At 47.1% G+C, this 24,963-nt stretch overlaps 1 protein-coding gene across 1 annotated transcript in view; it reads right to left on the bottom strand.

Annotated features, from left to right (window-relative positions):
* Nucleotides 1-24,963, bottom strand: part of cacna1aa (calcium channel, voltage-dependent, P/Q type, alpha 1A subunit, a) — a 136,735-nt gene that overhangs the window by 99,042 nt on the left and 12,730 nt on the right. Inside the window, exons 2-3 of the mRNA XM_045210994.1 lie at nucleotides 16,222-16,327; nucleotides 14,988-15,127 (exon numbers count right to left, since the gene is read on the bottom strand). Of these exons, the coding sequence (XP_045066929.1) occupies nucleotides 14,988-15,127; nucleotides 16,222-16,327 (246 nt within the window). The remainder of the gene's footprint in view (nucleotides 1-14,987; nucleotides 15,128-16,221; nucleotides 16,328-24,963) is intronic.

Below are 24,963 nucleotides of genomic sequence, written 5' to 3'. Positions count from 1 at the left end.
CACCAGCATCTTCACAAGGTCCTTTGCTGTTGTTCTGGGATTGATTTGCACTTTTCGCACCAAAGTACGTTCATCTCTAGGAGACAGAACGCGTCTCCTTCCTGAGCGGTATGACGGCTGCGTGGTCCCATGGTGTTTATACTTGCGTACTATTGTTTGTACAGATGAACGTGGTACCTTCAGACGTTTGGAAATTGCTCCCAAGGATGAACCAGACTTGTGGAGGTCTACAATTTTTTTTCTGTGGTCTTGGTTGATTTCTTTTGATTTTCCCATGATGTCAAGCAAAGAGGCACTGAGTTTGAAGGTAGGCCTTGAAATACATCCACAGGTAATAATAATAATATGGTACACCTCCAATTGACTCAAATTATGTCAATAAGCCTATCAGAAGCAAGCTTCTAAAGCCATGACATCATTTTCTGGAATTTTCCAAGCTGTTTAAAGGCACAGTCAACTTAGTGTATGTAAACTTCTGACCCACTGGAATTGTGATACAGTGAATTATAAGTGAAATAATCTGTCTGTAAACAATTGTTGGAAAAATTACTTGTGTCATGCACAAAGTAGATGTCCTAACCGACTATAGTTTGTTAACAAGAAATGTGTGGAGTGGTTGAGTAACACGTTTTAATGACTCCAACCTAAGTGTATGTAAACTTCCGACTTCAACTGTATATATATATATATATATATATATATATATATATATATATATATATATATATATATATATATATATATATATATACACACTCAAACCTTAAACATTTGGACATGGCACACACTCTAACTTACTATTCAATTCTTAAACTCTAAACATATTAATCTGAAACAAATAGATTAAACACATCTGATTTACACATGAACCCTTTTGAGTCCATTTCTGAGGCCCCGAAGAAATCTAATTAACACAATCAAAAAATCCCCATCAACATCTCTCTGTTTAAGCTAGAGATATGTTTTTTTGCAGGCAGCCTGGTACCGGTAAAAACAATTAATGGAGTATACAGAGCATTCGTAAAGTATTCAGACACCTTCCATTCTTCCACATTTTGTTACGTTACAGCCTTATTCTAAAATGGATTGAAATTATAAATGTTCCTCATCAAACTACATACAATACCCCATATTGACAAAGCAAAAACTGGTTTTTAGATATTTGGGGAAATGTATTAAAAATAAAAAACAGAAATACCTTATTTACATAAGGATGCAGACCCTTTGCTATGAGACTCAAAATTGAGATCAGGTGCATCCTGTTTCCATTTATAACCCTTGAGATGTTTCTACAACTTGATTGAAGTCTACCTGTGGTAAATTCAATTGATTGGACATGATTTGGAAAGGGACACACCCTTCTCGGGGGAGGGCCTTTGTCAGGGAGGTGACCAAGAACCCGATGGTCACTCTAACAGAGCTCCAGAGTTCCTCTGTTGAGATGGGAGAACCTTTAGAAGGACAACCATCTCTGCAGCACTCCACCAATCAGGCCTTTATGGTAGAGTGGCCAGACGGAAGCTACTCCTCAGTAAAAGGCACATGACAGCCCGCTTGGAGTTTGCCAAAAGGCACCTAAAGGACTCTCAGACAATGAGAAAAAATATTATTTGGTCTGATGAAACCAAGATTTATCTCTTTGGCCTGAATGCCAAGCGTCACGTCTGGAGGAAACCTGGCACCATCCCTACGGTGAAGCATGGTGGTGCAGCATCATGCTGTGGGGATGTTTGTCAAAGCCTAAATCAGTATTACATCCTGGCGTTTAAAGCATACTACATTTCAGAAATGTCACATATAAAACGTTCTATTTTCGCATACCCAAAAGGCCTACTTTTTAGAACGTAAGTATGGGTATTCAGACACAGCCAGTACCATTGACCACGGTTACATGGCCTTATCCACAGATCTAGGACCAGATACACTCACAATTCTTACCTTGGCCATTATGGGGATATCTGTGCCTATCATATTTATTTATTTATTTCCTTCCTGTGCAGTCATATATTGCATGTGTATTAAGTGTGTTATTTGGCAATGTGTCTCAGTATACATGCTGAGAAGAAGAGGGTTTATAAGCGTGTGAAGGTTGAGTGGGAGTGTGTTTGAAGTGTAAATGTTTATTGTGGGTGCATGTGTGTGCGTGTGTGTATCCCCTGGTCATTGTAGTATCAAAGTGTCAGGGCAGAGGTGGGTAGAAAGGGCATTAGCATTTCATCTTCAAAAACCCACACTTCTAAAAGAAAAATCGCCATTCAAAAGGAGCTAACCATAGCACAGCTGGGAGCAGTGTGTGTGTGTGTGTGTGTGTGTGTGTGTGTGTGTGTGTGTGTGTGTGTGTGTGTGTGTGTGTGTGTGTGTGTGTGTGTGTGCCATCTGTGTATAAGTGTGAAGCATGTGTGTATGTTTGTGAGAGAAAGAATGAAAGAGAGAGAGAAAAAAAGAGAGAATAAGATAGAAAGAGCTACAGAGACAGAGACAGAGAAAAAGGTTGAGACAGATAGAGACAGAGACAGAAAAACAAAGAGAGATAAATAGATAGAGAGAGAGAGATAGAGAGAGAGAGAGAGACAGAGAGACAGATAGAGAAAGAAAGGGAGAGAGAGTGAGAGGGTGAAAGAGAGGGAGAGAGAGAGAAAGAGAGTTCCTGTGTCTCAAGGCTGTACTGGGTGATTGATTATCTGCAGCAGCTAAAAACAGGTTACTGCAGCAGCACACGCACACACTCTCTCATTCGCTTGCTCCACTCCTCCTCTCTCTCCTTCTCTCTCCCTCTCTCTCTCTCTCTCTCTCTCTCTCTCTCTCTCTCTCTCTCTCTCTCTCTCTCTCTCTCTCTCTCTCTCTCTCTCTCCCTCTCCCCCCTCATTCTCTCTCTCTCGCTCCCCTTCTATCTCTCTCTCTCATCTCTCTCTCATCTCTCTCTCTCTCTCTCTCTCTCTCTCTCTCTCTCTCTCTCTCTCTCTCTCTCTCTCTCTCTCTCTCTGTCTCCCTCCCTCTCCCCCTCTCTCTCTCTCTCCCGCTCCCCTTCTATCTCTCTCTCTCTCTCTCTCTCTCCTCTCCCTCTCTCTCTCTCTTACTCTCTCTCTCTCTCTCTCTCTCACTCACACTCTCTCAGTAACTTGCTCCATCTTTTTCTTTCGCTTTCTAACCTCTTTCTTTTCCCTCTATTTTCTCCTCTCCCTCAATTTCATGATTTCTCTTCCTGTCAAGTACTCTCCCTTTTCTACTCCCTTTACAACATATACATAGATATACACTATATATACAAAAGTATGTGGACACCCCTTCAAATTAGTGGATTCGGCTAGTTCAGCCACACCCGTTGCTGACAGGTGTATAAAATCAAGCACACATACATGTAATCTCCATAGACAAACATTGGCAGTAGAATGGCCTTGATGAAGAGCTCAGTGACTTTCAACATCAAATCAAATCAAATTTGATTTGCCACATGCGCCGAATACAACACCTTACAGGGAAATGCTTACTTACAAGCCCTTAACCAACAATGCTGTTTTTAAGAAAATAAAAAAAAAGTTAAGTAAAACACTTTAAATAGCAAATATTTAAAGAGCAGCAGTAAAATAAAATAACAGTATGGAGGCTATATAATAATAATAATAATATGCCACTTAGCAGACGCTTTTATCCAAAGCGACTTACAGTCATGCGTGCATAATTTTCTTTTTTTTCTTTTTGTGTATGGGTGGTCCCGGGGATCGAACCCACTACCTTGGCGTTACAAGCGCCGTGCTCTACCAGCTGAGCTACAGATATACAGGGGGTACCAGTACAGAGTCAATGTGCGGGGGCACCGGTTAGTCGAGGTAATTGACATAATATGTACATGTGGGTAGAGTTAAAGTGACTATGCATATATAGTAAACAGAGTAGCAGCAGCGTAAAAGAGGGGGTGGGGTGGTGGGGCAATGCAAATAGTCCGGGTAGCCATGATTAGGAGTCTTAGGGCTAGAAGCTGTTAAGAAGCCTTTTGGACCTAGACTTGGTGCTCCGATACCACTTGCCGTGCAGTAGCAGAGAGAACAGTCTATGATTAGGGTTGCTGGAGTCTTTGACATTTTTTAGGGCCTTCCGCTGACACTGCCTGGAATAGAGGTCCTGGATGGCAGGAAGCTTGGTCCCAGTGATGTACTGGGCAATACGCACTACATTTTACATTTTAGTCATTTAGCAGACGCTCTTATTCAGAGCGACTTACAGTTAGTGAGTGCATACATTTTTCATACTGGCCCCCCGTGGGAATCGAACCCACAACCCTGGCGTTGCAAGCGCCATGCTCTACCAACTGAGCTACAGGAGGCCCACTACCCTCTGTAGTGCCTTGCGGTCGGCGGCCGAGCAGTTGCCATACCAGGCCGTGATGCAACCAGTCAGGATGCTCTCGATGGTGCAGCTGTAGAACTTTTTGAAGATCTGATCTGAGGACCCATGCCAAATATTTTCAGTCTCCTGAGGGGGAATAGGCTTTGTCGTGCCCTCTTCACGACTGTCTTGGTGTGTTTGGACCATGATTGTTTGTTGGTGATGTGGACACCAAGGAACTTGAAGCTCTAAACCTGTTCCACTACAGCCCCATCGATGAGAATGTGGGCGTGCTCAGTCCTCTTTTTTTTCCTGTAGTCCACAATCATCTCCTTTGTCTTGATCACGTTGAGGGAGAGGTTATTATCCTAGCACCACACAGCCAGGTCTCTGACCTCCTCCCTAAAGGCTGTCTCATCTTTGTCTGTGATCAGGCCTACCACTGTTGTGTCGTCGCCAAACTTAATGATGGTGTTGGAGTCATGCCTGGCCATGCAGTCATGGGTGAACAGGGAGTACAGGAGGGGACTGAGCACGCACCCCTGAGGGGCCCCCGTGTTGAGGATCAGCATGGCAGATGTGTTGTTACCTACCCTTACCACCTGGGGGCGGCCCATCAGGAAGTCCAGGATCCAGTTGCAGAGGGAGGTGTTTAGTCCCAGGGTCCTTAGCTTAGTGATGAGCTTTGAGGGCACTATAGTGTTGAACGCTGAGCTGTAGTCAATGAATAGCATTCTCACATAGGTGTTCCTCTTCTCCAGGTGGGAAAGAGCAGTGTGGAGTGCAATAGAGATTGCATCATATGTGGATCTGTTGGGGCAGTATGCAAATTGGAGTGGGTCTAGGGTTTCTGGGATAATGGTGTTGATGTGAGCCATGACCAGCCTTTCTGTCACGGATTCAGCCGAGGCTGCTCCTCCTCCTTGCTCGGGCAGGCTTCGGCGTTCGTCGTCCCCGGAGTACTAGCTGCTGCCGATCGATGTTTCGGTGTTTGTCTAGTTTAGTCTTTATTGTTTACACCTGTTCCCCATTATGTTTGATTGTATTCCCTATATTTACCCCTGTCTCTCATTTGGAATTTGTGAGTTATTGTTTATTGTTTCGTGTGTCGTTAGTGAGCGGGTTAGTTCCTCCCTGTGTGGAGGTATTCTGTGTTGTTGTTCTTTACTTCGTTTAGTAAAGTACGTTTCTTAGAGTTCTGTGTCCTGCGCCTGACTTCTTCCACCGCATTACACTGACACGCGTGACAGAATAACACACCACGACATGGAGTCAGCAGGAGCGGCGGTGCCAACGGGATCACTGGAGGAGCGCGTTTTACAACAGGCGGCTATGATCCAGGATCTTGGCACCGCCATGGAAGGGGTGATGAACACTTTGAGGCGATGGGAAAGATGAGGTTTGCCCACACCTCCTCCAACGATACCACCACCATCAGCCATACCCATCGTTTCACCTCTGGAGTACAGTGGGATTCGGCTCTCTCTCCCGAGGGCTTATGATGGCACCGCGGCCGGGTGTCAGGGGTTCCTACTCCAAGTGGAACTCTACCTGGCAACCATCCACCCGGCGCCCTCGGGATACGAGAGCTTGTCCACCCTCATCTCCTGTCTGTCCGGCAAGGCACTGGAGTGGGCCAACGCCGAGTGGGGGGGAATAGACGCCGCTACAGTAAACTATGCGGAGTTCACCCGCCGCTTCAGGGCGTTGTTCGATCATCCCCCAGAGGGGAAGGAGACTAGGAGAGAGACCAGGAGAGAGGCCGTCCCCTGCACCAACTGTGGCCGCAGAGGACACACTGCGGTTCGGTGCTAGGGAGGGTCTCCTAGGAATCGAGGCAGTAGGCAACGCACTGATGAGTCATTCCAGGTGAGTAAGCACCCAACTCACCCAGAGCACTCTGTTGTACATATGTGTATTAAAGTTGTGTTTCCTGAGGTTTCTTCTCACTCCCAGCATAAGGCGCTAGTAGATTCAGGCGCAGCTGGGAATTTTATTGATCGCCGGTTCACATATAAGTTAGGGATCCCTATTGTACCAGTTGATGTGCCCTTCCCCATCCATGCCTTAGATAGCCGCCCTTTGGGGTCGGGATTGATTAGGGAGATCACAGCGCCACTTAAAATGAAGACGCAAAAGGGCCATGAGGAGATTATACAGTTGTATTTGATTGACTCTCCTGCGTTTCCCGTGGTGTTGGGGCTTCCCTGGTTAACATCTCATGACCCCAACATTTCATGGCAACAGAGGGCTCTCAAGGGATGGTCTGATCAGTGTGTCGGGCGGTGTGTAGGTGTTTCCGTAGGGGCAACGACGGTGGAAAGTCCGAACCAAATTCCCACAATGCACATTCCTCCTGAGTATGCCGATTTGGCACTCGCCTTCTGTAAAAAGAAGGCGACTCAATTACCACCTCATCGACAGGGGGATTGTGCGATAGACCTCCAGGTAGGCGCTGCGCTTCCTCGTAGTCATGTGTATCCTCTGTCTCAGGAGGAGACGGCAGCTATGGAGACATACGTCACCGAATCTCTGAGACAGGGTTACATACGGCCGTCCACTTCCCCTGCGTCCTCAAGTTTATTTTTTGTGAAGAAGACGGATGGGGGTTTACGCCCGTGTATTGATTACCGTGGTCTCAATCAGATTACAATTAAATACAGCTATCCTCTCCCTCTGATTGCTAGTATGACGGAGTCATTACACGGGCCGCGATTCTTCACAAAATTGGATCTCAGGAGCGCTCACAACCTGGTGCGCATTAGGGAAGGAGATGAGTGGAAGACAGCATTCAGTACCACCTCGGGTCACTATGAGTACCTCGTCATGCCATACGGCTTAATGAATGCTCCTTCAGTCTTCCAATCATTTGTGGACGAGATTTTCCAGGATTTGCATGGACAGGGTGTAGTGGTGTATATTGATGACATTCTAATATACTCCGCTACACGAACCGAGCATGTGTCCCTGGTACGTCGGGTGCTGGGTAGACTGTTGGAGCATGACCTGTATGTGAAGGCGGAGAAATGTCTGTTTTTCCAGGAGTCCATCTCCTTTCTGGGACATCGGTTGTCGGCGTCAGGGGTGGAGATGGAGATTGACCGCGTTTCAGCCGTGTGTAATTGGCAGACTCCCACTACGGTGAAGGAGGTGCAGCGGTTTTTGGGTTTCGCCAATTACTACCGGAGGTTTATCCGGGGCTTTGGACAGGTAGCAGCTCCCATCACCTCCCTGCTAAAGGGGGGCCCGGTGCGTTTGCAGTGGTCGGCTGAGGCGGACAGGGCATTTAGACATCTGAAGGACCTGTTCACCTCGGTTCCGGTGCTGGCACATCCGGATCCCTCTTTGGCGTTCCAAGTTGAGGTGGATGCGTCCGAGGCAGGGATCGGTGCTATACTGTCTCAGCGCTTGGGCACGCCTCCAAAACTCTGCCCCTGTGCTTTCTATTCTAAGAAGCTCAGCCCGGCGGAACGCAATTATGACGTGGGGGACAGGGAGCTGCTAGCGATGGTTCAAGCCCTGAAGGTGTGGAGACATTGGCTTGAGGGGGCTAAACACCCTTTTCTCATTCTGACTGACCATCGTAACCTGGAGTACATCCGGGCAGCGAGGAGACTGAACCCTCGTCAGGCTAGGTGGGCCATGTTTCTTGCCCGGTTTGTATTTAAGCTCACTTATATACCAGGGTCACAGAACGCTAAGGCAGACGCCCTGTCCCGACGATATGACACAGAGGAGAGGTCCATTGAGCCCACTCCCATACTTCCGGAGTCTTGTCTAGTGGCACCGGTGGTGTGGGAGGTCGATGCGGAAATCGAGCGGGCGTTACGTGCCGACCCTACTCCCCCAGAGTGTCCAGAGGGGCGGAGGTACGTGCCGCTCGAGGTCCGTGATCAACTGATATATTGGGCTCACACGTCACCCTCCTCTGGTCATCCTGGTATTGGTCGGACGGTGCACTGCCTTAGCGGGAAGTACTGGTGGCCCACCTTAGCTAGGGACGTGAGGGTTTACGTTTCTTCCTGCTCGGTGTGCGCCCAGTGTAAGGCGCCTAGACACCTGCCCAGAGGGAAGTTACAACCTCTACCCGTTCCACAACGGCCGTGGTCTCACCTATCGGTGGATTTTGTCACGGACCTTCCCCCCTCCCAGGGGAATACCACGATCTTGGTCGTTGTGGATCGGTTTTCTAAGGCCTGCCGTCTCATTCCTATGCCAGGTCTTCCTACAGCCCTACAAACGGCCGACGCCCTGTTTACTCACGTTTTCCGGCACCATGGGGTGCCTGAGAATATGGTGTCTGATCGGAGTCCCCAGTTCACCTCTAGAGTTTGGAGGGCGTTTCTGGAACGTTTGGGGGTCTCGATTAGCCTTACCTTGGGTTTTCACCCTGAGAGTAATGGGCAGGTGGAGAGAGTAAACCAGGATGTGGGTAGGTTTCTGAGGTCCTATTGCCAGGACCGGCAGGAGGAGTGGTCGGGGTATATCCCCTGGGCAGAGATAGCCCAAAACTCACTCCGCCACCCCTCTACTAATCTTACGCCTTTTCAGTGTGTGTTGGGTTATCAGCCGGTCCTGGCACCCTGGCATCAGAGCCAGATCGAAGCTCCTGCGGTGGATGAGTGGTTTCGGCGCTCGGAGGAAACATGGAACGCTGCGCATGTCCATCTGCAGCGGGCTATCAGACGGTAAAAGGCGAGCGCCGATCGCCACCGCAGTGAGGGTCCGGTTTATGCACCGGGAGATCGGGTCTGGCTCTCGACCCGAAACCTGCCCCTTCGCCTGCCCTGCCGGATGCTGGGTCGGCGGTTTGTGGGGCCATTTAAAGTCCTGAGGAGATTGAACGAGGTATGTTATAGGTTACAACTACCCATTAATTACCGCATTAACCCCTCGTTCCATGTATCTCTCCTCAGGCCGGTGGTAGCTGGTCCACTCCAGGAGAATGAGATACGAGAGGCTCCTCCGCCCCCCACTAGACATCGAGGGGGCTCCGGCGTACTCAGTCCGTTCCATCGTGGATTCGAGGCGTCGGATGGGGGTCTGCAGTATCTCGTGGAGTGGGAGGGGTACGGTCCGGAGGAACGGTGCTTGGTCCCTAGGAGGGACATCCTAGATCCCTCCCTGTTGAGGGATTTCCACCGGAGACATCCGACTCGCCCTGCTCCGCGTCCTCCTGGCCGTCCCCGAGGCCGGGGTCGGCGCACGGCTGGGGCCGCGCGTCAAGGGGGGGTACTGTCACGGATTCAGCCGAGGCTGCTCCTCCTCCTTGCTTGGGCAGGCTTCGGCGTTCGTCGTCCCTGGAGTACTAGCTGCTGTCGATCGATGTTTCGGTGTTTGTCTAGTTTAGTCTTTATTGTTTACACCTGTTCCCCATTATGTTTGATTGTATTCCCTATATTTACCCCTGTCTCTCATTTGGAGTTTGTGTGTTATTGTTTATTGTTACGTGTGTTGTTAGTGAGCGGGTTAGTTCCTCCTTGTGTGGAGGTATTCTGTGTTGTTGTCTTTACTTTGTTTAGTAAAGTACGTTTCTTAGAGTTCTGTGTCCTACGCCTGACTTCTTCCACCGCATTACACTGACACGCGTGACACTTTCAAAGCACTTCATGGCTATGGACGTGAGTGCTACGGGTGGGTAGTCATTTAGGCAGGTTATCTTAGTGTTCTCGGGCACAGGGACTATGGTGGGCTTCTTGAAACATGTTGGTATTACAGACTCAGTCAGGGACATGTTGAAAATGTCAGTGAAGACACTTGCCAGCGCATGCTCAGAGTACACGTCCTGGTAATCCTTCTGGCCCTGCGGCCTTGTGAATATTGATCTGCTTAAAAGTCTTACTCACATTGGCTTCGGAGAGCGTGATCACATAGTCATCCGGAACAGCTGATGCTCTCATGCATGCTTCAGTGTTGCTTGCCTCGAAGCGAGCATAGAAGTGTTTAACTCGTCTGGTAGGCTTGTGTCACTGGGCAGCTCGCGGCTGTGCTTCCCTTTGTAGTCTGTAATAGTTTTCAAGCCCTGCCACATCCGACGGGCATCAGGGCCAATGTAGTATGATTCAATCTTAGTCCTGTATTGACTCTTTGCCTGTTTGATGGTTCGTAGGTGGTTATAGCGGGATTTCTTATAAGCGTCCGGGTTAGAGTCCCGCACCTTTAAAGTGGCAGCTCTATCCTTTAGCTCAGTGTGGATGTTGCCTGTAATCCATGGCTTCTGGTTGGGGTATGTATGTATGGTCACTGTGGGGATGACGTCATCGATTCACTTATTGATGAAGCCAGTGATTGATGTGGTGTACTCAATGCTATCGGAAGAATCCCGGAACATATTCCAGTCTGTGCTGGCATCGTCATAGGATGCCACCTTTCCAACAAGTCAGTTCGTCAAATTTCTGCCCTGCTAGAGCTGCCCCGGTCAACTGTAAGCACTATTATTGTGAAGTGGAAACGTCTAGGACAACAACGGCTCAGCCGCGAAGTGGTAGGCAACACAAGCTCACAGAACGGGATTGTCGAGTGCTGAAGCGCGTAAAGATCGACTGTCCTCGGTTGCAACACTCACTACCGAGTTCCAAACTGCCTCTGGAAGCAATATCAGCACAATAACTGTTAGTCGGGAGCTTCATGAAATGGGTTTCCATGGCCGAGCAGCCACACACAAGCCTAAGATCACCATGAGCAATGCTAAGCGTCGGCTGGAGTGGTGTTAAGCTTGCTGTCATTGGACTCTGGAGCAGTGAAAACGTGTTCTCTGGAGCCTGACCTCACTAGTGCTCTTGTTGCTGAATGAAAGCAAAACCCCACAGCAATGTTCCAACATCTAGTGGAAAGCCTTCCCAGAAGAGTGGAGGCTGTTATAGCAGCAAAGGGGGGACCAACTCCATATTAATGGCCATGATTTTGGAATGAGATGTTGGACGAGCAGGTGTCCACATACTTTTGGTCATGTAGTGTATGTATCTGCCTTCCCCTTTTGGTATTTCCTTCTCTCTCCTCCCTCAACTATCGTACAAACCTCCATCTCTCTTTATAAGTCTATTGGTTCTACAGTTACACCTCTCTACCCCTCCTCTCCCCTTTCCCTCTCTCTCTCTCTCTCTCTCTCTCGCTCTCCCTCTCGCTAAGCGAGGCCCGAGGGATCGGAGAGACGCACACAGGATCATGTGGCTTTCACGCAGTCAGCCACTGCCACCATCTTTCCCCTTTCTCTCTCTTTCCTGCTCTCTCTCCGTTTCTCTCCTTCTTTATTTAGTATCTCTCTGCTCCAGCCAGCCTGCATATCCCTACTGGTTTTTACCTCCTCTTTTCAGAAACTGGTCTTAAAATACCTCTAGAGACAGACTGTCAACTCACTAGCTCCTCATTGGCTACCTATACAGTACTGTAACACACACTGAGAGAGACAGAGAAAGAGAGAGAGAGAGAGAGAGAGAGAGAGAGAGAGAGAGAGAGAGAGAGAGAGAGAGACAGACAGAGACAGAGATAGAGAGACAGAGAGAATTATAAGGACACAGAGAGAGAGAGAGAGAGAGAGAGAGAGAGAGAGAGAGAGAGAGAGAGAGAGAGAGAGAGAGAGAGAAAGAGGGGGGGGAGAGAGATAAAAAGAGGGGATGGCAGAAGCATAGCAAAAGAGGTAAAGAGGACAAAAAGAAAAAGGGAGAGAGGAAAAGTGGAAAAGAGGACGAGAGTCTGTCATGCACACAGAGTACTTAGCCCACAGCTGGAGGACATGTCGGTCCAGTGAGAGAAAGAGAGAGAGAGAGAGAGAGAGAGAGAGAGAGAGAGCGAGAGAGAGAGAGAGAGAGAGAGAGAGAGAGAGAGAGAGAGAGAGAGAGAGAGAGAGAGAGCGAGAGAGAGAGAGAGAGAGAGAGATAGGCAGTAGGGCAGAGAGGAGGAAAGTCATAGGGATGGAGGGAGGAGAGAGGTGTGCATGTCTCCTGTGTCCTCTCCTCTCTTCATGCTCTCCATACATTTTTTCCTCCATTTCCTTTTTCCCTCATGAATTCCCACTCTCTCGCCCTCTCTCCCTATGTTCTCTCTGCCCCTCCCCCTCCTAACCTCTCTCTTGATTTCTCTCTCTCCCGCTCTCTCTCTCCCCCTCCCCTCACATCCCTCCTCCCACTCTCATCCTCCCTGCTCTCTCGCTCAGTGTTGATGTGACATTTGTTCTCTCCCCTGGCTGCCTCTCCCTGCAGTGCTGTGATCCTGTCTCTGTCTGAGTACACTCATTAAGGTGGGAGAGCAGAGAGACACACACATTTAAACACACACATGGCACACACACACACACGCATATTTGCATGTACGAATGCACGTACGCATTCAGACACACACACACACACATTTAAGTCATTTAGCAGAAGCTCTTATCCACAGCGACTTACAGTACTGAGTGCATACATTTTCATACTTTTTTAATACATTGGCACGTAGGCACACATGCACACAAACACACACTAGCACTAGAATGCACACATACTGTACATACACACATACATATATACATACATACATACCTACATGCATACACTGCCGATTTTGCAGGTTTTCCTACTTACAAATCATGTAGAGGTCTGTAATTTTTATCATAAGTACACTTCAACTGTGAGAGACGGAATCTAAAACAAAAATCCAGAAAATCACATTGTATGATTTTTAAGTAATTAATTTGCATTTTATTGCATGACATAAGTATTTGATCACCTACCAACCACCAAGAATTCCGGCTCTCACAGACCTGTTCGTTTTTCTTTAAGAAGCCCTCCTGTTCTCCACTCATTACCTGTATTAACTGCACCTGTTTGAACTCGTTACCTGTATAAAAGACACCTGTCCACACACTCAATCAAACAGACTCCAACCTCTCCACAATGGCCAAGACCAGAGAGCTGTGTAAGGACATCAGGGATATAATTGTAGACCTGCACAAGGCTGGGATGGGCTACAGGACAATAGGCAAGCAGTTTGGTGAGAAGGCAACAACTGTTGGCGCAATTATTAGAAAATGGAAGAAGTTCAAGATGACGGTCAATCACCCTCGGTCTGGGGCTCCATGCAAGATCTCACCTCGTGGGGCATCAATGATCATGAGGAAGGTGAGGATCAGCCCAGAACTACACGGCAGGACCTGGTCAATGACCTGAAGAGAGCTGGGACCACAGTCTCAAAGAAAACCATTAGTAACACACTACGCCGTCATGGATTAAAATCCTGCAGCGCACGCAAGGTCCCCCTGCTCAAGCCAGCGCATGTCCAGGCCCGTCTGAAGTTTGCCAATGACCATCTGGATGATCCAGAGGAGGAATGGGAGAAGGTCATGTGGTCTGATGAGACATAAATATAGCTTTTTGGTCTAAACTCCACTCACCGTGTTTGGAGGAAGAAGTAGGATGAGTACAACCCCAAGAACACCATCCCAACCGTGAAGCATGGAGGTGGAAACATCATTCTTTGGGGATGCTTTTCTGCAAAGGGGACAGGATGACTGCACCGTATTGAGGGGAGGATGGATGGGGCCATGTATCGCGAGATCTTGGCCAACAACCTCCTTCCCTCAGTAAGAGCATTGAAGATGGGTCGTGGCTGGGTCTTCCAGCATGACAACGACCCGAAACACACAGCCAGGGCAACTAAGGAGTGGCTCCGTAAGAAGCATATCAAGGTCCTGGAGTGGCCTAGCCAGTCTCCAGACCTGAACCCAATAGAAAATCTTTGGAGGGAGCTGAAAGTCCGTATTGCCCAGCGACAGCCCCGAAACCTGAAGGATCTGGAGAAGGTCTGTATGGAGGAGTGGGCCAAAATCCCTGCTGCAGTCAAGACCTACAGGAAACGTATGATCTCTGTAATTGCAAACAAAGGTTTCTGTACCAAATATTAAGTTCTGCTTTTCTGATGTATCAAATACTTATGTCATGCAATAAAATGCAAATTAATTACTTAAAAATCATACAATGTGATTTTCTGGATTTTTGTTTTAGATTCCGTCTCTCACAGTTGAAGTGTACATATGATCAAAAATACAGACCTCTACATGCTTTGTAAGTAGGAAAACCTGCAAAATCAGCAGTGTATCAAATACTTGTTCTCCCCACTGTATATACATACGGTGCATTCAGAAAGTATTCAGACCCTTTGTCTTTTTCCACATTTTGTTACGTTACAGCCTTATTCTAAAATTGATTAAATTGTTTTTTTCCTCATCAATCTACACACAATACCCCATAATGACAAAGCAAAAACAGGTTTTTAGACATTTTTGCAAATGTATTCAAAATAAAAAACGGAAATATTACATTTACATAAGTATTCAGACCCTTTGCTATGAGACTCGAATGCACTGTACAGACCTACATACATACATACAGTACATACAATCATACATACATATATACACATATCAGACATATGCCCCCTCGCTCTTTCTAGCATGTGATCACATGATCTGTTTGTCGGTGTGAACGTCTTTGTTTACAATATGGTGCTTCTTGGTGTGTTTGTTTCAGTGAATGAGTGTGTGTGTAGCGTGTTTGCGTGCATGCGTGCGGGCGAACTGCCTCTACTGGCATTTGTGTATACACAGGTGTGCACTCATGTTCAAGTGTGTATCTGCGTATGTGTGGGTGTGTGTGCGTGGGTGTGTGTGTGTGTTTCTCAAAACTCACCCTGTGCATACTACTACGAAGTCCATGGCATTCCATCCGTTCCTTATGTAGGAGTTCTTATGGAAGGCAAATCCTAGAGCCAGGATCTTAATGCCTGACTCAAAACAGAAGATCCCTATGAAGTAGGGCTCAGTGTCATCCTAAAGGAGAGAGAGAGAGAGAGAGAGAGGGAGAGAGAGAGAGAGAGAGAGAGAGAGAGAGAGAGAGAGAGAGAGAGAGAGAGAGAGAGAGAGAGAGAGAGAGAGAGAGAGAGAGAGAGAGAGAGAGAGACAGACAGACAGACAGAGAGAGAGGGAGGGGGGGGGAATAGAAGAGGGCTCAGATTTGACCCAGTTCAACTTAAAGGGACAATCTGCAGTTTAAACCATGTTTTTTTTTTAAAGAAGTACATTGTTTACAAACAATGGAGTAAAACAAGCTTATATTATTCTTTTGGGTTCCGATTGGGTATGTAAAGTTATATTCTTCAAGAACAATGGGTACAAAGTCCAAAAATGTATGTACCAACCGCAGATTGCCCCTTTAAAAACACATTTGACATTTTTACATTTTAGTCATTTAGCAGACGCTCTTATCCAGAGCGACTTACATGAGCAATTAGGGTTAAGTGCCTTGCTCAAGGGCACATCGACAGATTTTTCACCTAGTCGGCTCGGGGATTAGAACCAGCGACCTTTCGGTTACTGGCACAACGCTCTTAACCACTAAGTTACCTGACACAATATATATGACATAATCCAAGATATTAGACAGTACAAAGTAAGACTCTATGGTGCTGAGAGGATAGAAAGATGAAAGGAGCAGGATCAGTGAAGGGAACTGATCTGAATTGAATAGTATTCATCCAGGGGGGAAGGTGTGGTGTTCACACATTACATTATACAACGTAACACTAATGTATACACAAAGAAACGTGATCATTGACCCATGCATATATACCTGTAGAGTACAGCATGTACGCTTACAGTATGGGTGTGAGATTGGTATATGTACATGTGTGTGGACACATTTGTATGTGATGTGTGTGCACGCATTCATGTGTGTGTCTGTGGTGTGTGTTAGTATTTGTGTGCATTCATGCAGGCGTGTGCGTGCACAAATTTGTATGTGTGTGTGTATGGATTTGTACGTGGGTGTGTGTACGTATGTGTGTGTGACAAATTCACGTATGTGTGTTTGTGTGTGTGTGTGTGTGAGCCTGCTCACGTGTGTATCCAGTGTGTGTGTGACGTACCAGACGTTCAGATAGAGGAGTCTTGTCTCCATCAGGCAGATGTTGCTCCAGAGCCAGGACGATACAGTTAGCACAGATGGTGGCCAGGATCAACCACTCAAACGGAGTAAGAGAGCACAGTCAAGGAAGAAACCAGGGAGGGGAGGACAGAGAGGTCAGACAGAGAGGACAGGAAGAAACCAGGGAGGAGAGGACAGACAGAGAGGACAGGAAGAAACCAGGGAGGAGAGGGCAGACAGAGAGGACAGGAAGAAACCAGGGAGGAGAGGACAGACAGAGAGGACAGGAAGAAACCAGGGAGGAGAGGACAGACAGAGAGGACAGGAAGAAACCAGGGAGGAGAGGACAGACAGAGCGGACAGGAAGAGGACAAGGCGCCAGCAATCTGATACTTAACTGACTCAGTTATTCCCGAATGTTATAACATTTATAACAAACGTGTGTATATCATAATAACATATTTGAATATCATAAATATCATATTGAGTAGACAATTAAAACTCCCAGTCAAAAAGAACAATGATATACAGTAGCTATTGGCCCATCATAACCACATGATCGAATACATACAGTTGAGAAAAGCTCTTGATGATTTATTGGACATGATACTACAGCCACAGCTAACACCTCCCCTACGCACAGTATAGTGTTTCCTGAATGGGCTGAGATCTAGAGCAGGTCGAGACCAACAGATGCATTGTAAACATTAACATTGCAATAACTGTGTTAACGTGCATTACGCACAAATACACGAAGGTGATGGGGATTAGGACAGACTACACCTTTGGTGGTAAGAAAACCAGCTGTACAGCCACCCTTGATATATATAGTATGTACACACACTCAGGCGTGAACACACACACACACATCCACACACAGGGTCAGACAGCTGTTCCCTGATGCCTGATGGGGCCTGTGGTGAAATGTGTGTGTGTCGATGTGTGTGTAACGTAATGCAATGCTGCAGGGCCCAGTGTGAGTGAGTCAGTCAGACGTACACCAGGCATGGTTCTAATGGGCTGTCATTACACAGTTACTCACACACAGCCCCGCTGCATGTTGATACACACTGACACACACAAACAGAGGATGCATACACACACACACGTGTACGTGCACACATACACAGAAACATATGTGCACGCACACACAAACACACACACACAGAATGATGTCACACACACAGAGCGATGACACATGGGCCTATTACTAACCATGTTGTATATTTAAACATATGAATAACTGCTGCTGGCACATACACACACACACACACACACACACACACTCACACATAGTCATTGTTATGGCCAGTGCAGGGAAGAGGCCTAAGCAGTGAGTATGATTCAATGTGACATCAACGTTTGGCTCTATATACAGAAGGACTAAGGGCTATAAAGAGAGAGAGAGAGAGAGAGAGAGAGAGAGAGAGAGAGAGAGAGAGAGAGAGAGAGAGAGAGAGAGAGAGAGAGAGAGAGAGAGAGAAACAAGAGAAGTAGAGAACTAGAGAAAAGGGAGTAGGGGTTGCTGCCACATGAACTCATCAACTCACTGGTAGTTAATTGTATCTCATGCTGTTTGTCTGTCTCTCGCGCTCTCTTTCACTCTCTCTTTTCACTCTCTCTCGCTTTTCCAGGCTGGTCACAAGAAAAGCCATCGATATCGGATGTTTGAAAAGGTCCTCAGGACGTGGATATATATACCTTCACCCTTGACTCTCTCTACCACTGGGCTCACTCTTCTCCACTATAATGTTCCTGTGTAGGTAACATACAGTGGGGGAAAAAAGTATTTGATCCCCTGCTGATTTTGTATGTTTGCCCACTGACAAAGACATGATCAGTCTATAATTTTAATGGTAGGTTTATTTGAACAGTGAGAGACAGAATAACAACAAAAAAATCCAGAAAAACGCATGTCAAATATGTTATTTATTGATTTGCATTTTAATTAGGGAAATAAGTATTTGACCCCTCTGCAAAACATGACTTAGAACTTGGTGGCAAAACCCTTGTTGGCAATCACAGAGGTCAGACGTTTCTTGTAGTTGGCCACCAGGTTTGCACACATCTCAGGAGGGATTTTGTCGCACTCCTCTTTGCAGATCTTCTCCAAGTCATTAAGGTTTCGAGGCTGACGTTTGGCAACTCAAACCTTCAGCTCCATCCACAGATTTTCTATGGGATTAAGGTCTGGAGACTGGCTAGGCCACTCCAGGACCTTAATGTGCTTCTTCTTGAGCCACTCCTTTGTTGCCTTGGCCGTGTGTTTTGAGTCATTGTCATGCTGGAATACCCATCCACGACCCATTTTCAATGCCCTGGCTGAGGGAAGGAGGTTCTCACCCAAGATTTGGCGGTACATGGCCCCGTCCATCGTCCCTTTGATGCAGTGAAGTTGTCCTGTCCCCTTAGCAGAAAAACACCCCAATGCATAATGTTTCCACCTCCATGTTTGACGGTGGGGATGGTGTTCTTGGGGTCATAGGCAGCATTCCTCCTCCTCCAAAAAGGGCGAGTTGAGTTACTGCCAAAGAGCTCGATTTTGGTCTCATCTGACCACAACACTTTCACCCAGTTCTCCTCTGAATCATTCAGATGTTCATTGACAAACTTCAGACGGGCATGTATATGTGTTTTCTTGAGCAGGGGGACCTTGCGGGCGCTGCAGGATTTCAGTCCTTCACGGCGTAGTGTGTTACCAATTGTTTTCTTGGTGACTATGGTCCCAGTTGCCTTGAGATCATTGACAAGATCCTCCCGTGTAGTTCTGGGCTGATTCCTCACCGTTCTCATGATCATTGCAACTCCACGAGGTGAGATCTTGCATGGAGCCCCAGGCCGAGGGAGATTGACAGTTATTTTGTGTTTCTTCCATTTGCGAATAATTGCACCAACTGTTGTCACCTTCTCACCAAGCTGCTTGGCGATGGTCTTGTAGCCCATTCCAGCCTTGTGTAGGTCTACAATCTTGTCCCTGACATCGTTGGAGAGCTCTTTGGTCTTGGCCATGGTGGAGAGTTTGGAATCTGATTGATTTGATTGCTTCTGTGGACAGGAGTGTGCTCCTAATCTCAGTTCGTTACCTGTATAAAAGACACCTGGGAGCCAGAAATCCTTCTGATTGAGAGGGGGTCAAATACTTATTTCCCTCATTAAAATGCAAATCAATTTATAACATTTTTGACATGCGTTTTTCTGGATTTTTTTGTTGTTATTCTGTCTCTCACTGTTCAAATAAACCTACCATTACAATTATAGACTAATCATTTCTTTGTCAGTGGGCAAACGTACAAAATCAGCAGGGGATCAAATACTTTTTTCCCTCACTGTAGCTAACTGTAAGGTTGGATAGACTAGCATCATCAAGACGAGAAAGAGAGATATGGAGATTTCAATCAACCAATCAAACAAACAATCAATAAATCAATAAAATGATGGACAAGAGATATTCACAGAAACATATGTCACAAAGTGCTAGCTGGCTCAGACCCCCAGTTGGAAGCAGTAGCAATGATAAACTCCCTTTAGGAAGAAACCTCAAGAGGAACCATTGAGAATAAAACAGAGGAAAAGGAGTGTGTGTGAGTCCTATATCACATTGTGTGTGTGTGTTTGTGTGTGTGTGTGTGTGAGAGAGAGAGAGAGAGAGAGAGAGAGAGAGAGAAGGAGAGAGAGAGAGAGAGAGAGAGAGAGAGAGAAAGCGACAGAGGGACAGAGGGACAGAGTCAGAGAGTGATTAGCAGGGAGAGTGGATATGTGTGTGTGTGTTTCCTGGTTGTGCATCATGTGTTTTTGCCCTCTAATGGAGATGAATGAGTGGAGAGTGTCTTCTCAGCAGGACTGAATGGACTCACTCCTACCTGCTTCTTTGATGTTTCTGCACTGCACTGTGGTGCGTATGTGTGCGTGTGTGTGTGCGTGTGTGTTGGTGTGTGTTTGTGTGCGTGCATGCGTGTGTGCGTGTGTGTGTGCGTGTGCGTTTGTGTGTGTTGTCCCCATTGTGAAGTGTGTCAAGTTCCCAGTCTGCACATTTTGTGCTGGTGTTGTGTTGCACACACACACTCTGCTTATTAATGTGGCCAGTGCTCTGATCCATGCTGCCAAGAACCTTCAATTATGAATCTCTCCTTCCTCCTTCCTCACAACGCTATATATAGCAACATGACAGAGTTAAAAGCAAGGGAAGACAGAGGGAGAGAGAGGGGAGAGAGAGAGAGAAGGAGGGGGTGGATGTTGCAATCCCTGTCACTCAGTCTCTCTGTCTCTCTGTCTCTCTCTCTCTCTCTGTCTCTCAGTCTTTCTGTCTCTCAGTCTCTCTGTCTCTCAGTCTCTCAGTCTTTCTGTCTCTCAGTCTCTCTGTCTCTCAGTCTCTCAGTCTCTCTCTCTCTCAGTCTCTCTCTCAGTCTCTCTCTGTCTCTCAGTCTCTCAGTCTCTCGTCTCTCAGTCTCTCAGTCTCTCTGTCTCTCTGTCTCAGTCTCTCTCTCTCAGTCTCTCTCTCTCTGTCTTTCTTTCTCTGTCTCTCTCTCTCTCTGTCTCTCAGTCTCTCTGTCTCTCTGTCTCTCTGTCTCTCAGTTCTCTCAGTCTCTGTCTCTTTGTCTCTCTCTCCACCCTACTCCTTCACTCCCTTAGCTTTATGTTGTGGAGTGATGATGATGTGTGTGCGTGTGCCTGCGTGTCTGTGTGAATGCGTGTGCGCACACTTGCGCGTGTGTGTGTATCTATGTGTGTCCATTAAGGTTTACCTGTGTGTGTGTGTGTATGTGTGTGTATATGCATGTGTATGTGTGTGTGTGTGTGTGTGCATGCATACTTGCGTGTGTGTGTGCGTGCGTGTGTGCTTCCGTGCGTGCGTGCGTGTGTGCATGTGTGTGTGTAATGGGGATGATGGGAGATCAGAGACAGTTGTCCTGCCAGGAGAGGAGAGTGAGCAAACAGAGGAGCTCCTCATACTGGAGCTTCTGTTGGCTGCCACTGCTTCACTGAGCTACAGTCAGCAACATAACACACACCCTTTCCTGTATTATAGCTTATATATCTTATATGTAACACCGACTGCTAGACACAAACAGCTATAGCAACAACTCTACAAACGTATCACACATATCTACAGGGAAAGGGAGGGAGGGAGGAAGGGAGTCTGATAGCAGATCATTTGGTTAGCAAGAAACCCCCACATACACAAACACAGCACTAGCCTTTCTCTCCCCCTGTATCCCCACAACCTCATCAAGTCCTGCTGTCCTCTACTTCCCTCCACCTTTTCTCTTTCCCTTATTCCGTCCCTCTTTCTTTCTCCCTCTCCTCAGTAAGCCTGAGTATACAGTATTTATCACTGATACACTCTTATCTCTATGGCTACTACGCCTCATCCCCTTCTCCTCTTCTTTTCTCTGTCCCTCCCTCTTTCCTTCTCCTTCTCCTCATCCTCTACCTGTCATACAATACAGCCATTCTATCTATCTATCTATCTCTCTATCTCTCTCTCTCTCTCTCTCTCTCTCTCTCTCTCTCTCTCTCTCTCTCTCTCTCTCTCTCTCTCTCTCTCTCTCTCTCTCTCTCTCTCTCTCTCTCTTCAGATTCCACACATTTCACCTTCAGCCACTCTCTGTGTTTCCATTCGCTACCCTTCTTTCACTCTATCCCTACATTTCTGATCCTCTACTTTCACCTCCTTTGTCTCTCCTTTCTCTACCCCTCGTCTCTCTGTCTCTTTTTTATCTTCCCATCATCCCTGACGCGCTCTATCCCCTCTCTACCTCTCTCTCTCTCCTGCTCTCTCAGTTTCTCTCTCTCAGTCTCTCTCTCCTTATCTCTCAATCTCTCTTCCCTCTCTCTCTTTCTGAACCTGTGCATCAATCATCCATCTCTATCACACCATGTTTCCATTCATCCCTGGGAGAGATGCCGCGTCAGCAAACCCACAGCCACAGAGAGGGGAATGAGAAACAGAGAGCGAGAGCGAGAGCGAGAGCGAGAGCGAGAGCGAGAGAGAGAGAGAGAGAGAGAGAGAGAGAGAGAGAGAGAGAGAGAGAGAGAGAGAGAGAGAATGGGAGAAGAAGACAAAATTGGAGAGAGAGAGAGAGAGAGAGAAAGTTGGCTGTCTTGAGGGTGCAAAAACGACTGAAAAGAGGTAGAACGAAAGAAAGAGGATCATGGCCTGAAAACCAGAGAAGGAAATTAGTGAAGAATAGAAGTGAGCTGCAAGAAGCAGCAGAGGCAGTGGAGAAACAAGAGAAGAGAGGGATAAAGGAGGGGTGTGAAAGGATTGCAGTGTTTCTCCTCCTCAGCAGTGAGTGGGCTCGGGGAAAGTAGGTTACCAGCAGCAGAGCACACACACACACACACACCCACTCATGCACACACACACAGCATGTGTCTCACACACACACACACACTACACATGTCGATCATACATGCAGACTTGGCCCACTCTCACGCTCATTAAATGTCATCCGAGTGGCAATGAGTAATGGCAGCACATTAGACCACCCTGTCTCTCCCTCCACACACAGACACCATCTTGTCTCAGTAGACGATCATGACGTTGTTCCATTCAGAAAGGATAGGGGAGGGGGAAGCTGACACTGCTGCTGGCGCTACTGCCACTTCATGTGGCCAATGTGACACACACAAGTACAAATGCAATTGCATGTTCAAACAAATGCAAGTACACACACTAAAGCCAATTCTACACACACATTGCGCCATTTCCTCCCCAAACACACACAAAAACTATCTACACACACATTGTCAATACCCCACCCTCAACGCATGCACGCACACACACACACACACACACACACACACACACACACACACACACACACACACTACAGACAATACTACCATCTGCGCCATTTCCTCCCCAAACACACACAAAAACGATCTACACACACATTTCCAATACCCCACCTCCAACACATGCACGCATGCACACACACACACACACACACACACACACACACACACACACACACACACACACACACACACACACACACACACACACACACAGTATACTAAATGCCTCTCTTCCGTCTTTCCCCACATAAACATAGCCAATAGCCATACCCAAGCTGCTCCTCTATTAACAGAACAAACCAAGCCTGCAGGTCATGTATAAACAACTAACACAAAGCTAAATGGCCCAAATACCCACATCTCTTTTTCATGTCTCTCCATATATGTATGTTCCTATGAGTTTCTGTGGGATGATTGTATGTGCTCTGCACACGTGTTTGTGTTTGTGCATGCATGCGTGCATATGTGTGTTTGTGTGTGTACATACGTGTGTGGATGTGCATGTGCATGAGCGTGTGTGTGCTTCCATGTACTGTGTGTGCTGACCCTCTGCCACAGCCTCATCCATCTTGTCTCCTGTCACTAGCTACACTGACAGATGAACAGAGGCTCGGGTCATAACTTAACTCATATAGCCTCCCCCTTTTCCCTGTCACATCCCTCTTTCCCTCTCTCCTCTCTCCCTTTCTCTCTCCATCCTCAGTTATGTAATACACGGAATGGCTGGGACTCGATAGTCTGAAATGGTCTCCTTTCCTCGTCTCTTCTCCTTACACAATGCAAAGCTTTGGATTGATTTGACAGAACGGCAAAAGGAGAGACTGGGGGGCAAATGGAAGAACAAAAACCGAACCAGTCATTTCACCTGGCTATAAAGAGACTTGGAGAGAAAGCCATTTGGACAAAGATTCATCTAGGGGTTTTCTGGTCAAATAAAGGCACAGTATAGTATGCTGCATGTATGCTGACATTATATAATGTCTCATGCACACTAGCATCACTACATCAGGTTCTATATGATAGTGGAAAAATAGTATTAGTCTCCAGCTGTAAATTATAATAGCCTCTGCCTCTAGCCTCAGTTAAGATGTGCTCAGCCTCTGTGGCTGTATCTGTCCCTCCAGCACCTAGCCTCACTCTGGCCCTCTCTAGCCCATATCTCATGCCTCTGTGTCATACTTGTCACTGTCACGTTTGTTATGCTGTGTGTGTGCGTTGTGCGTGTCGTGTGCGTGTGTGTGTGTGTGTGTGTGTGTGTGTGTGCGTCGTGCGCCGTGCGTGCGTGCGTGCGTGTGTGTGTGTGTGTGTGTGTGTGTGTGTGTGTGTGTGTACTGCAGGTGGAGGCAGGTGTCTGCACAGAGAGCAGGTTGGTCTGGTAGCAGCAGGAGCATGTGACTAAAGAACACCAGCATGAAAAATCCATCCATCAACAACGCTCTCTCTCTCTATTTTTCTATTTCTCGTTATTTCTCTCTCTCTTGCTCTCCCTCTTTGTCTCTCTCCTTCTCTTTCTCCGCACTCCACACCCGGCTCCCAAAAATAGCATTGCTCCACCCCCCCCACCCCCCCAAACACACGTACACAGACACACACATACTCAAACACACGCACGTATACATACACACACATACACACACACACATTTACACACTGAAATACACACATACAGTACCAGCCTGCCATCAAAACTGAATAATTTAGCAGAACGCTAGAACGCAAGACTGAGAGATGGAGAGAGAGGGAAGGGGGTAGTGAAAGGGAAGGGAACAGACAGAAAGAGAGAGAGAGAGAGAGAGAGAGAGAGAGAGAGAGAGAGAGAGAGAGAGAGAGAGAGAGAGAGAGAGAGAGAGAGAGAGAGAGTAGCATTACCTACATAAACACGACATACACTGAGTGTACAAAACATTAAGAACACCTTCCTAATATTGAGTTGCACCCCCTT

This window comes from Coregonus clupeaformis, chromosome 35 (genome assembly GCF_020615455.1).
Source record: "Coregonus clupeaformis isolate EN_2021a chromosome 35, ASM2061545v1, whole genome shotgun sequence".
Taxonomy (NCBI): Eukaryota; Metazoa; Chordata; class Actinopteri; order Salmoniformes; family Salmonidae; genus Coregonus; species Coregonus clupeaformis.
The sequence above is the reverse complement of the archived record's forward strand: the minus strand, read 5'-3'. Positions and strand labels throughout refer to the sequence as shown.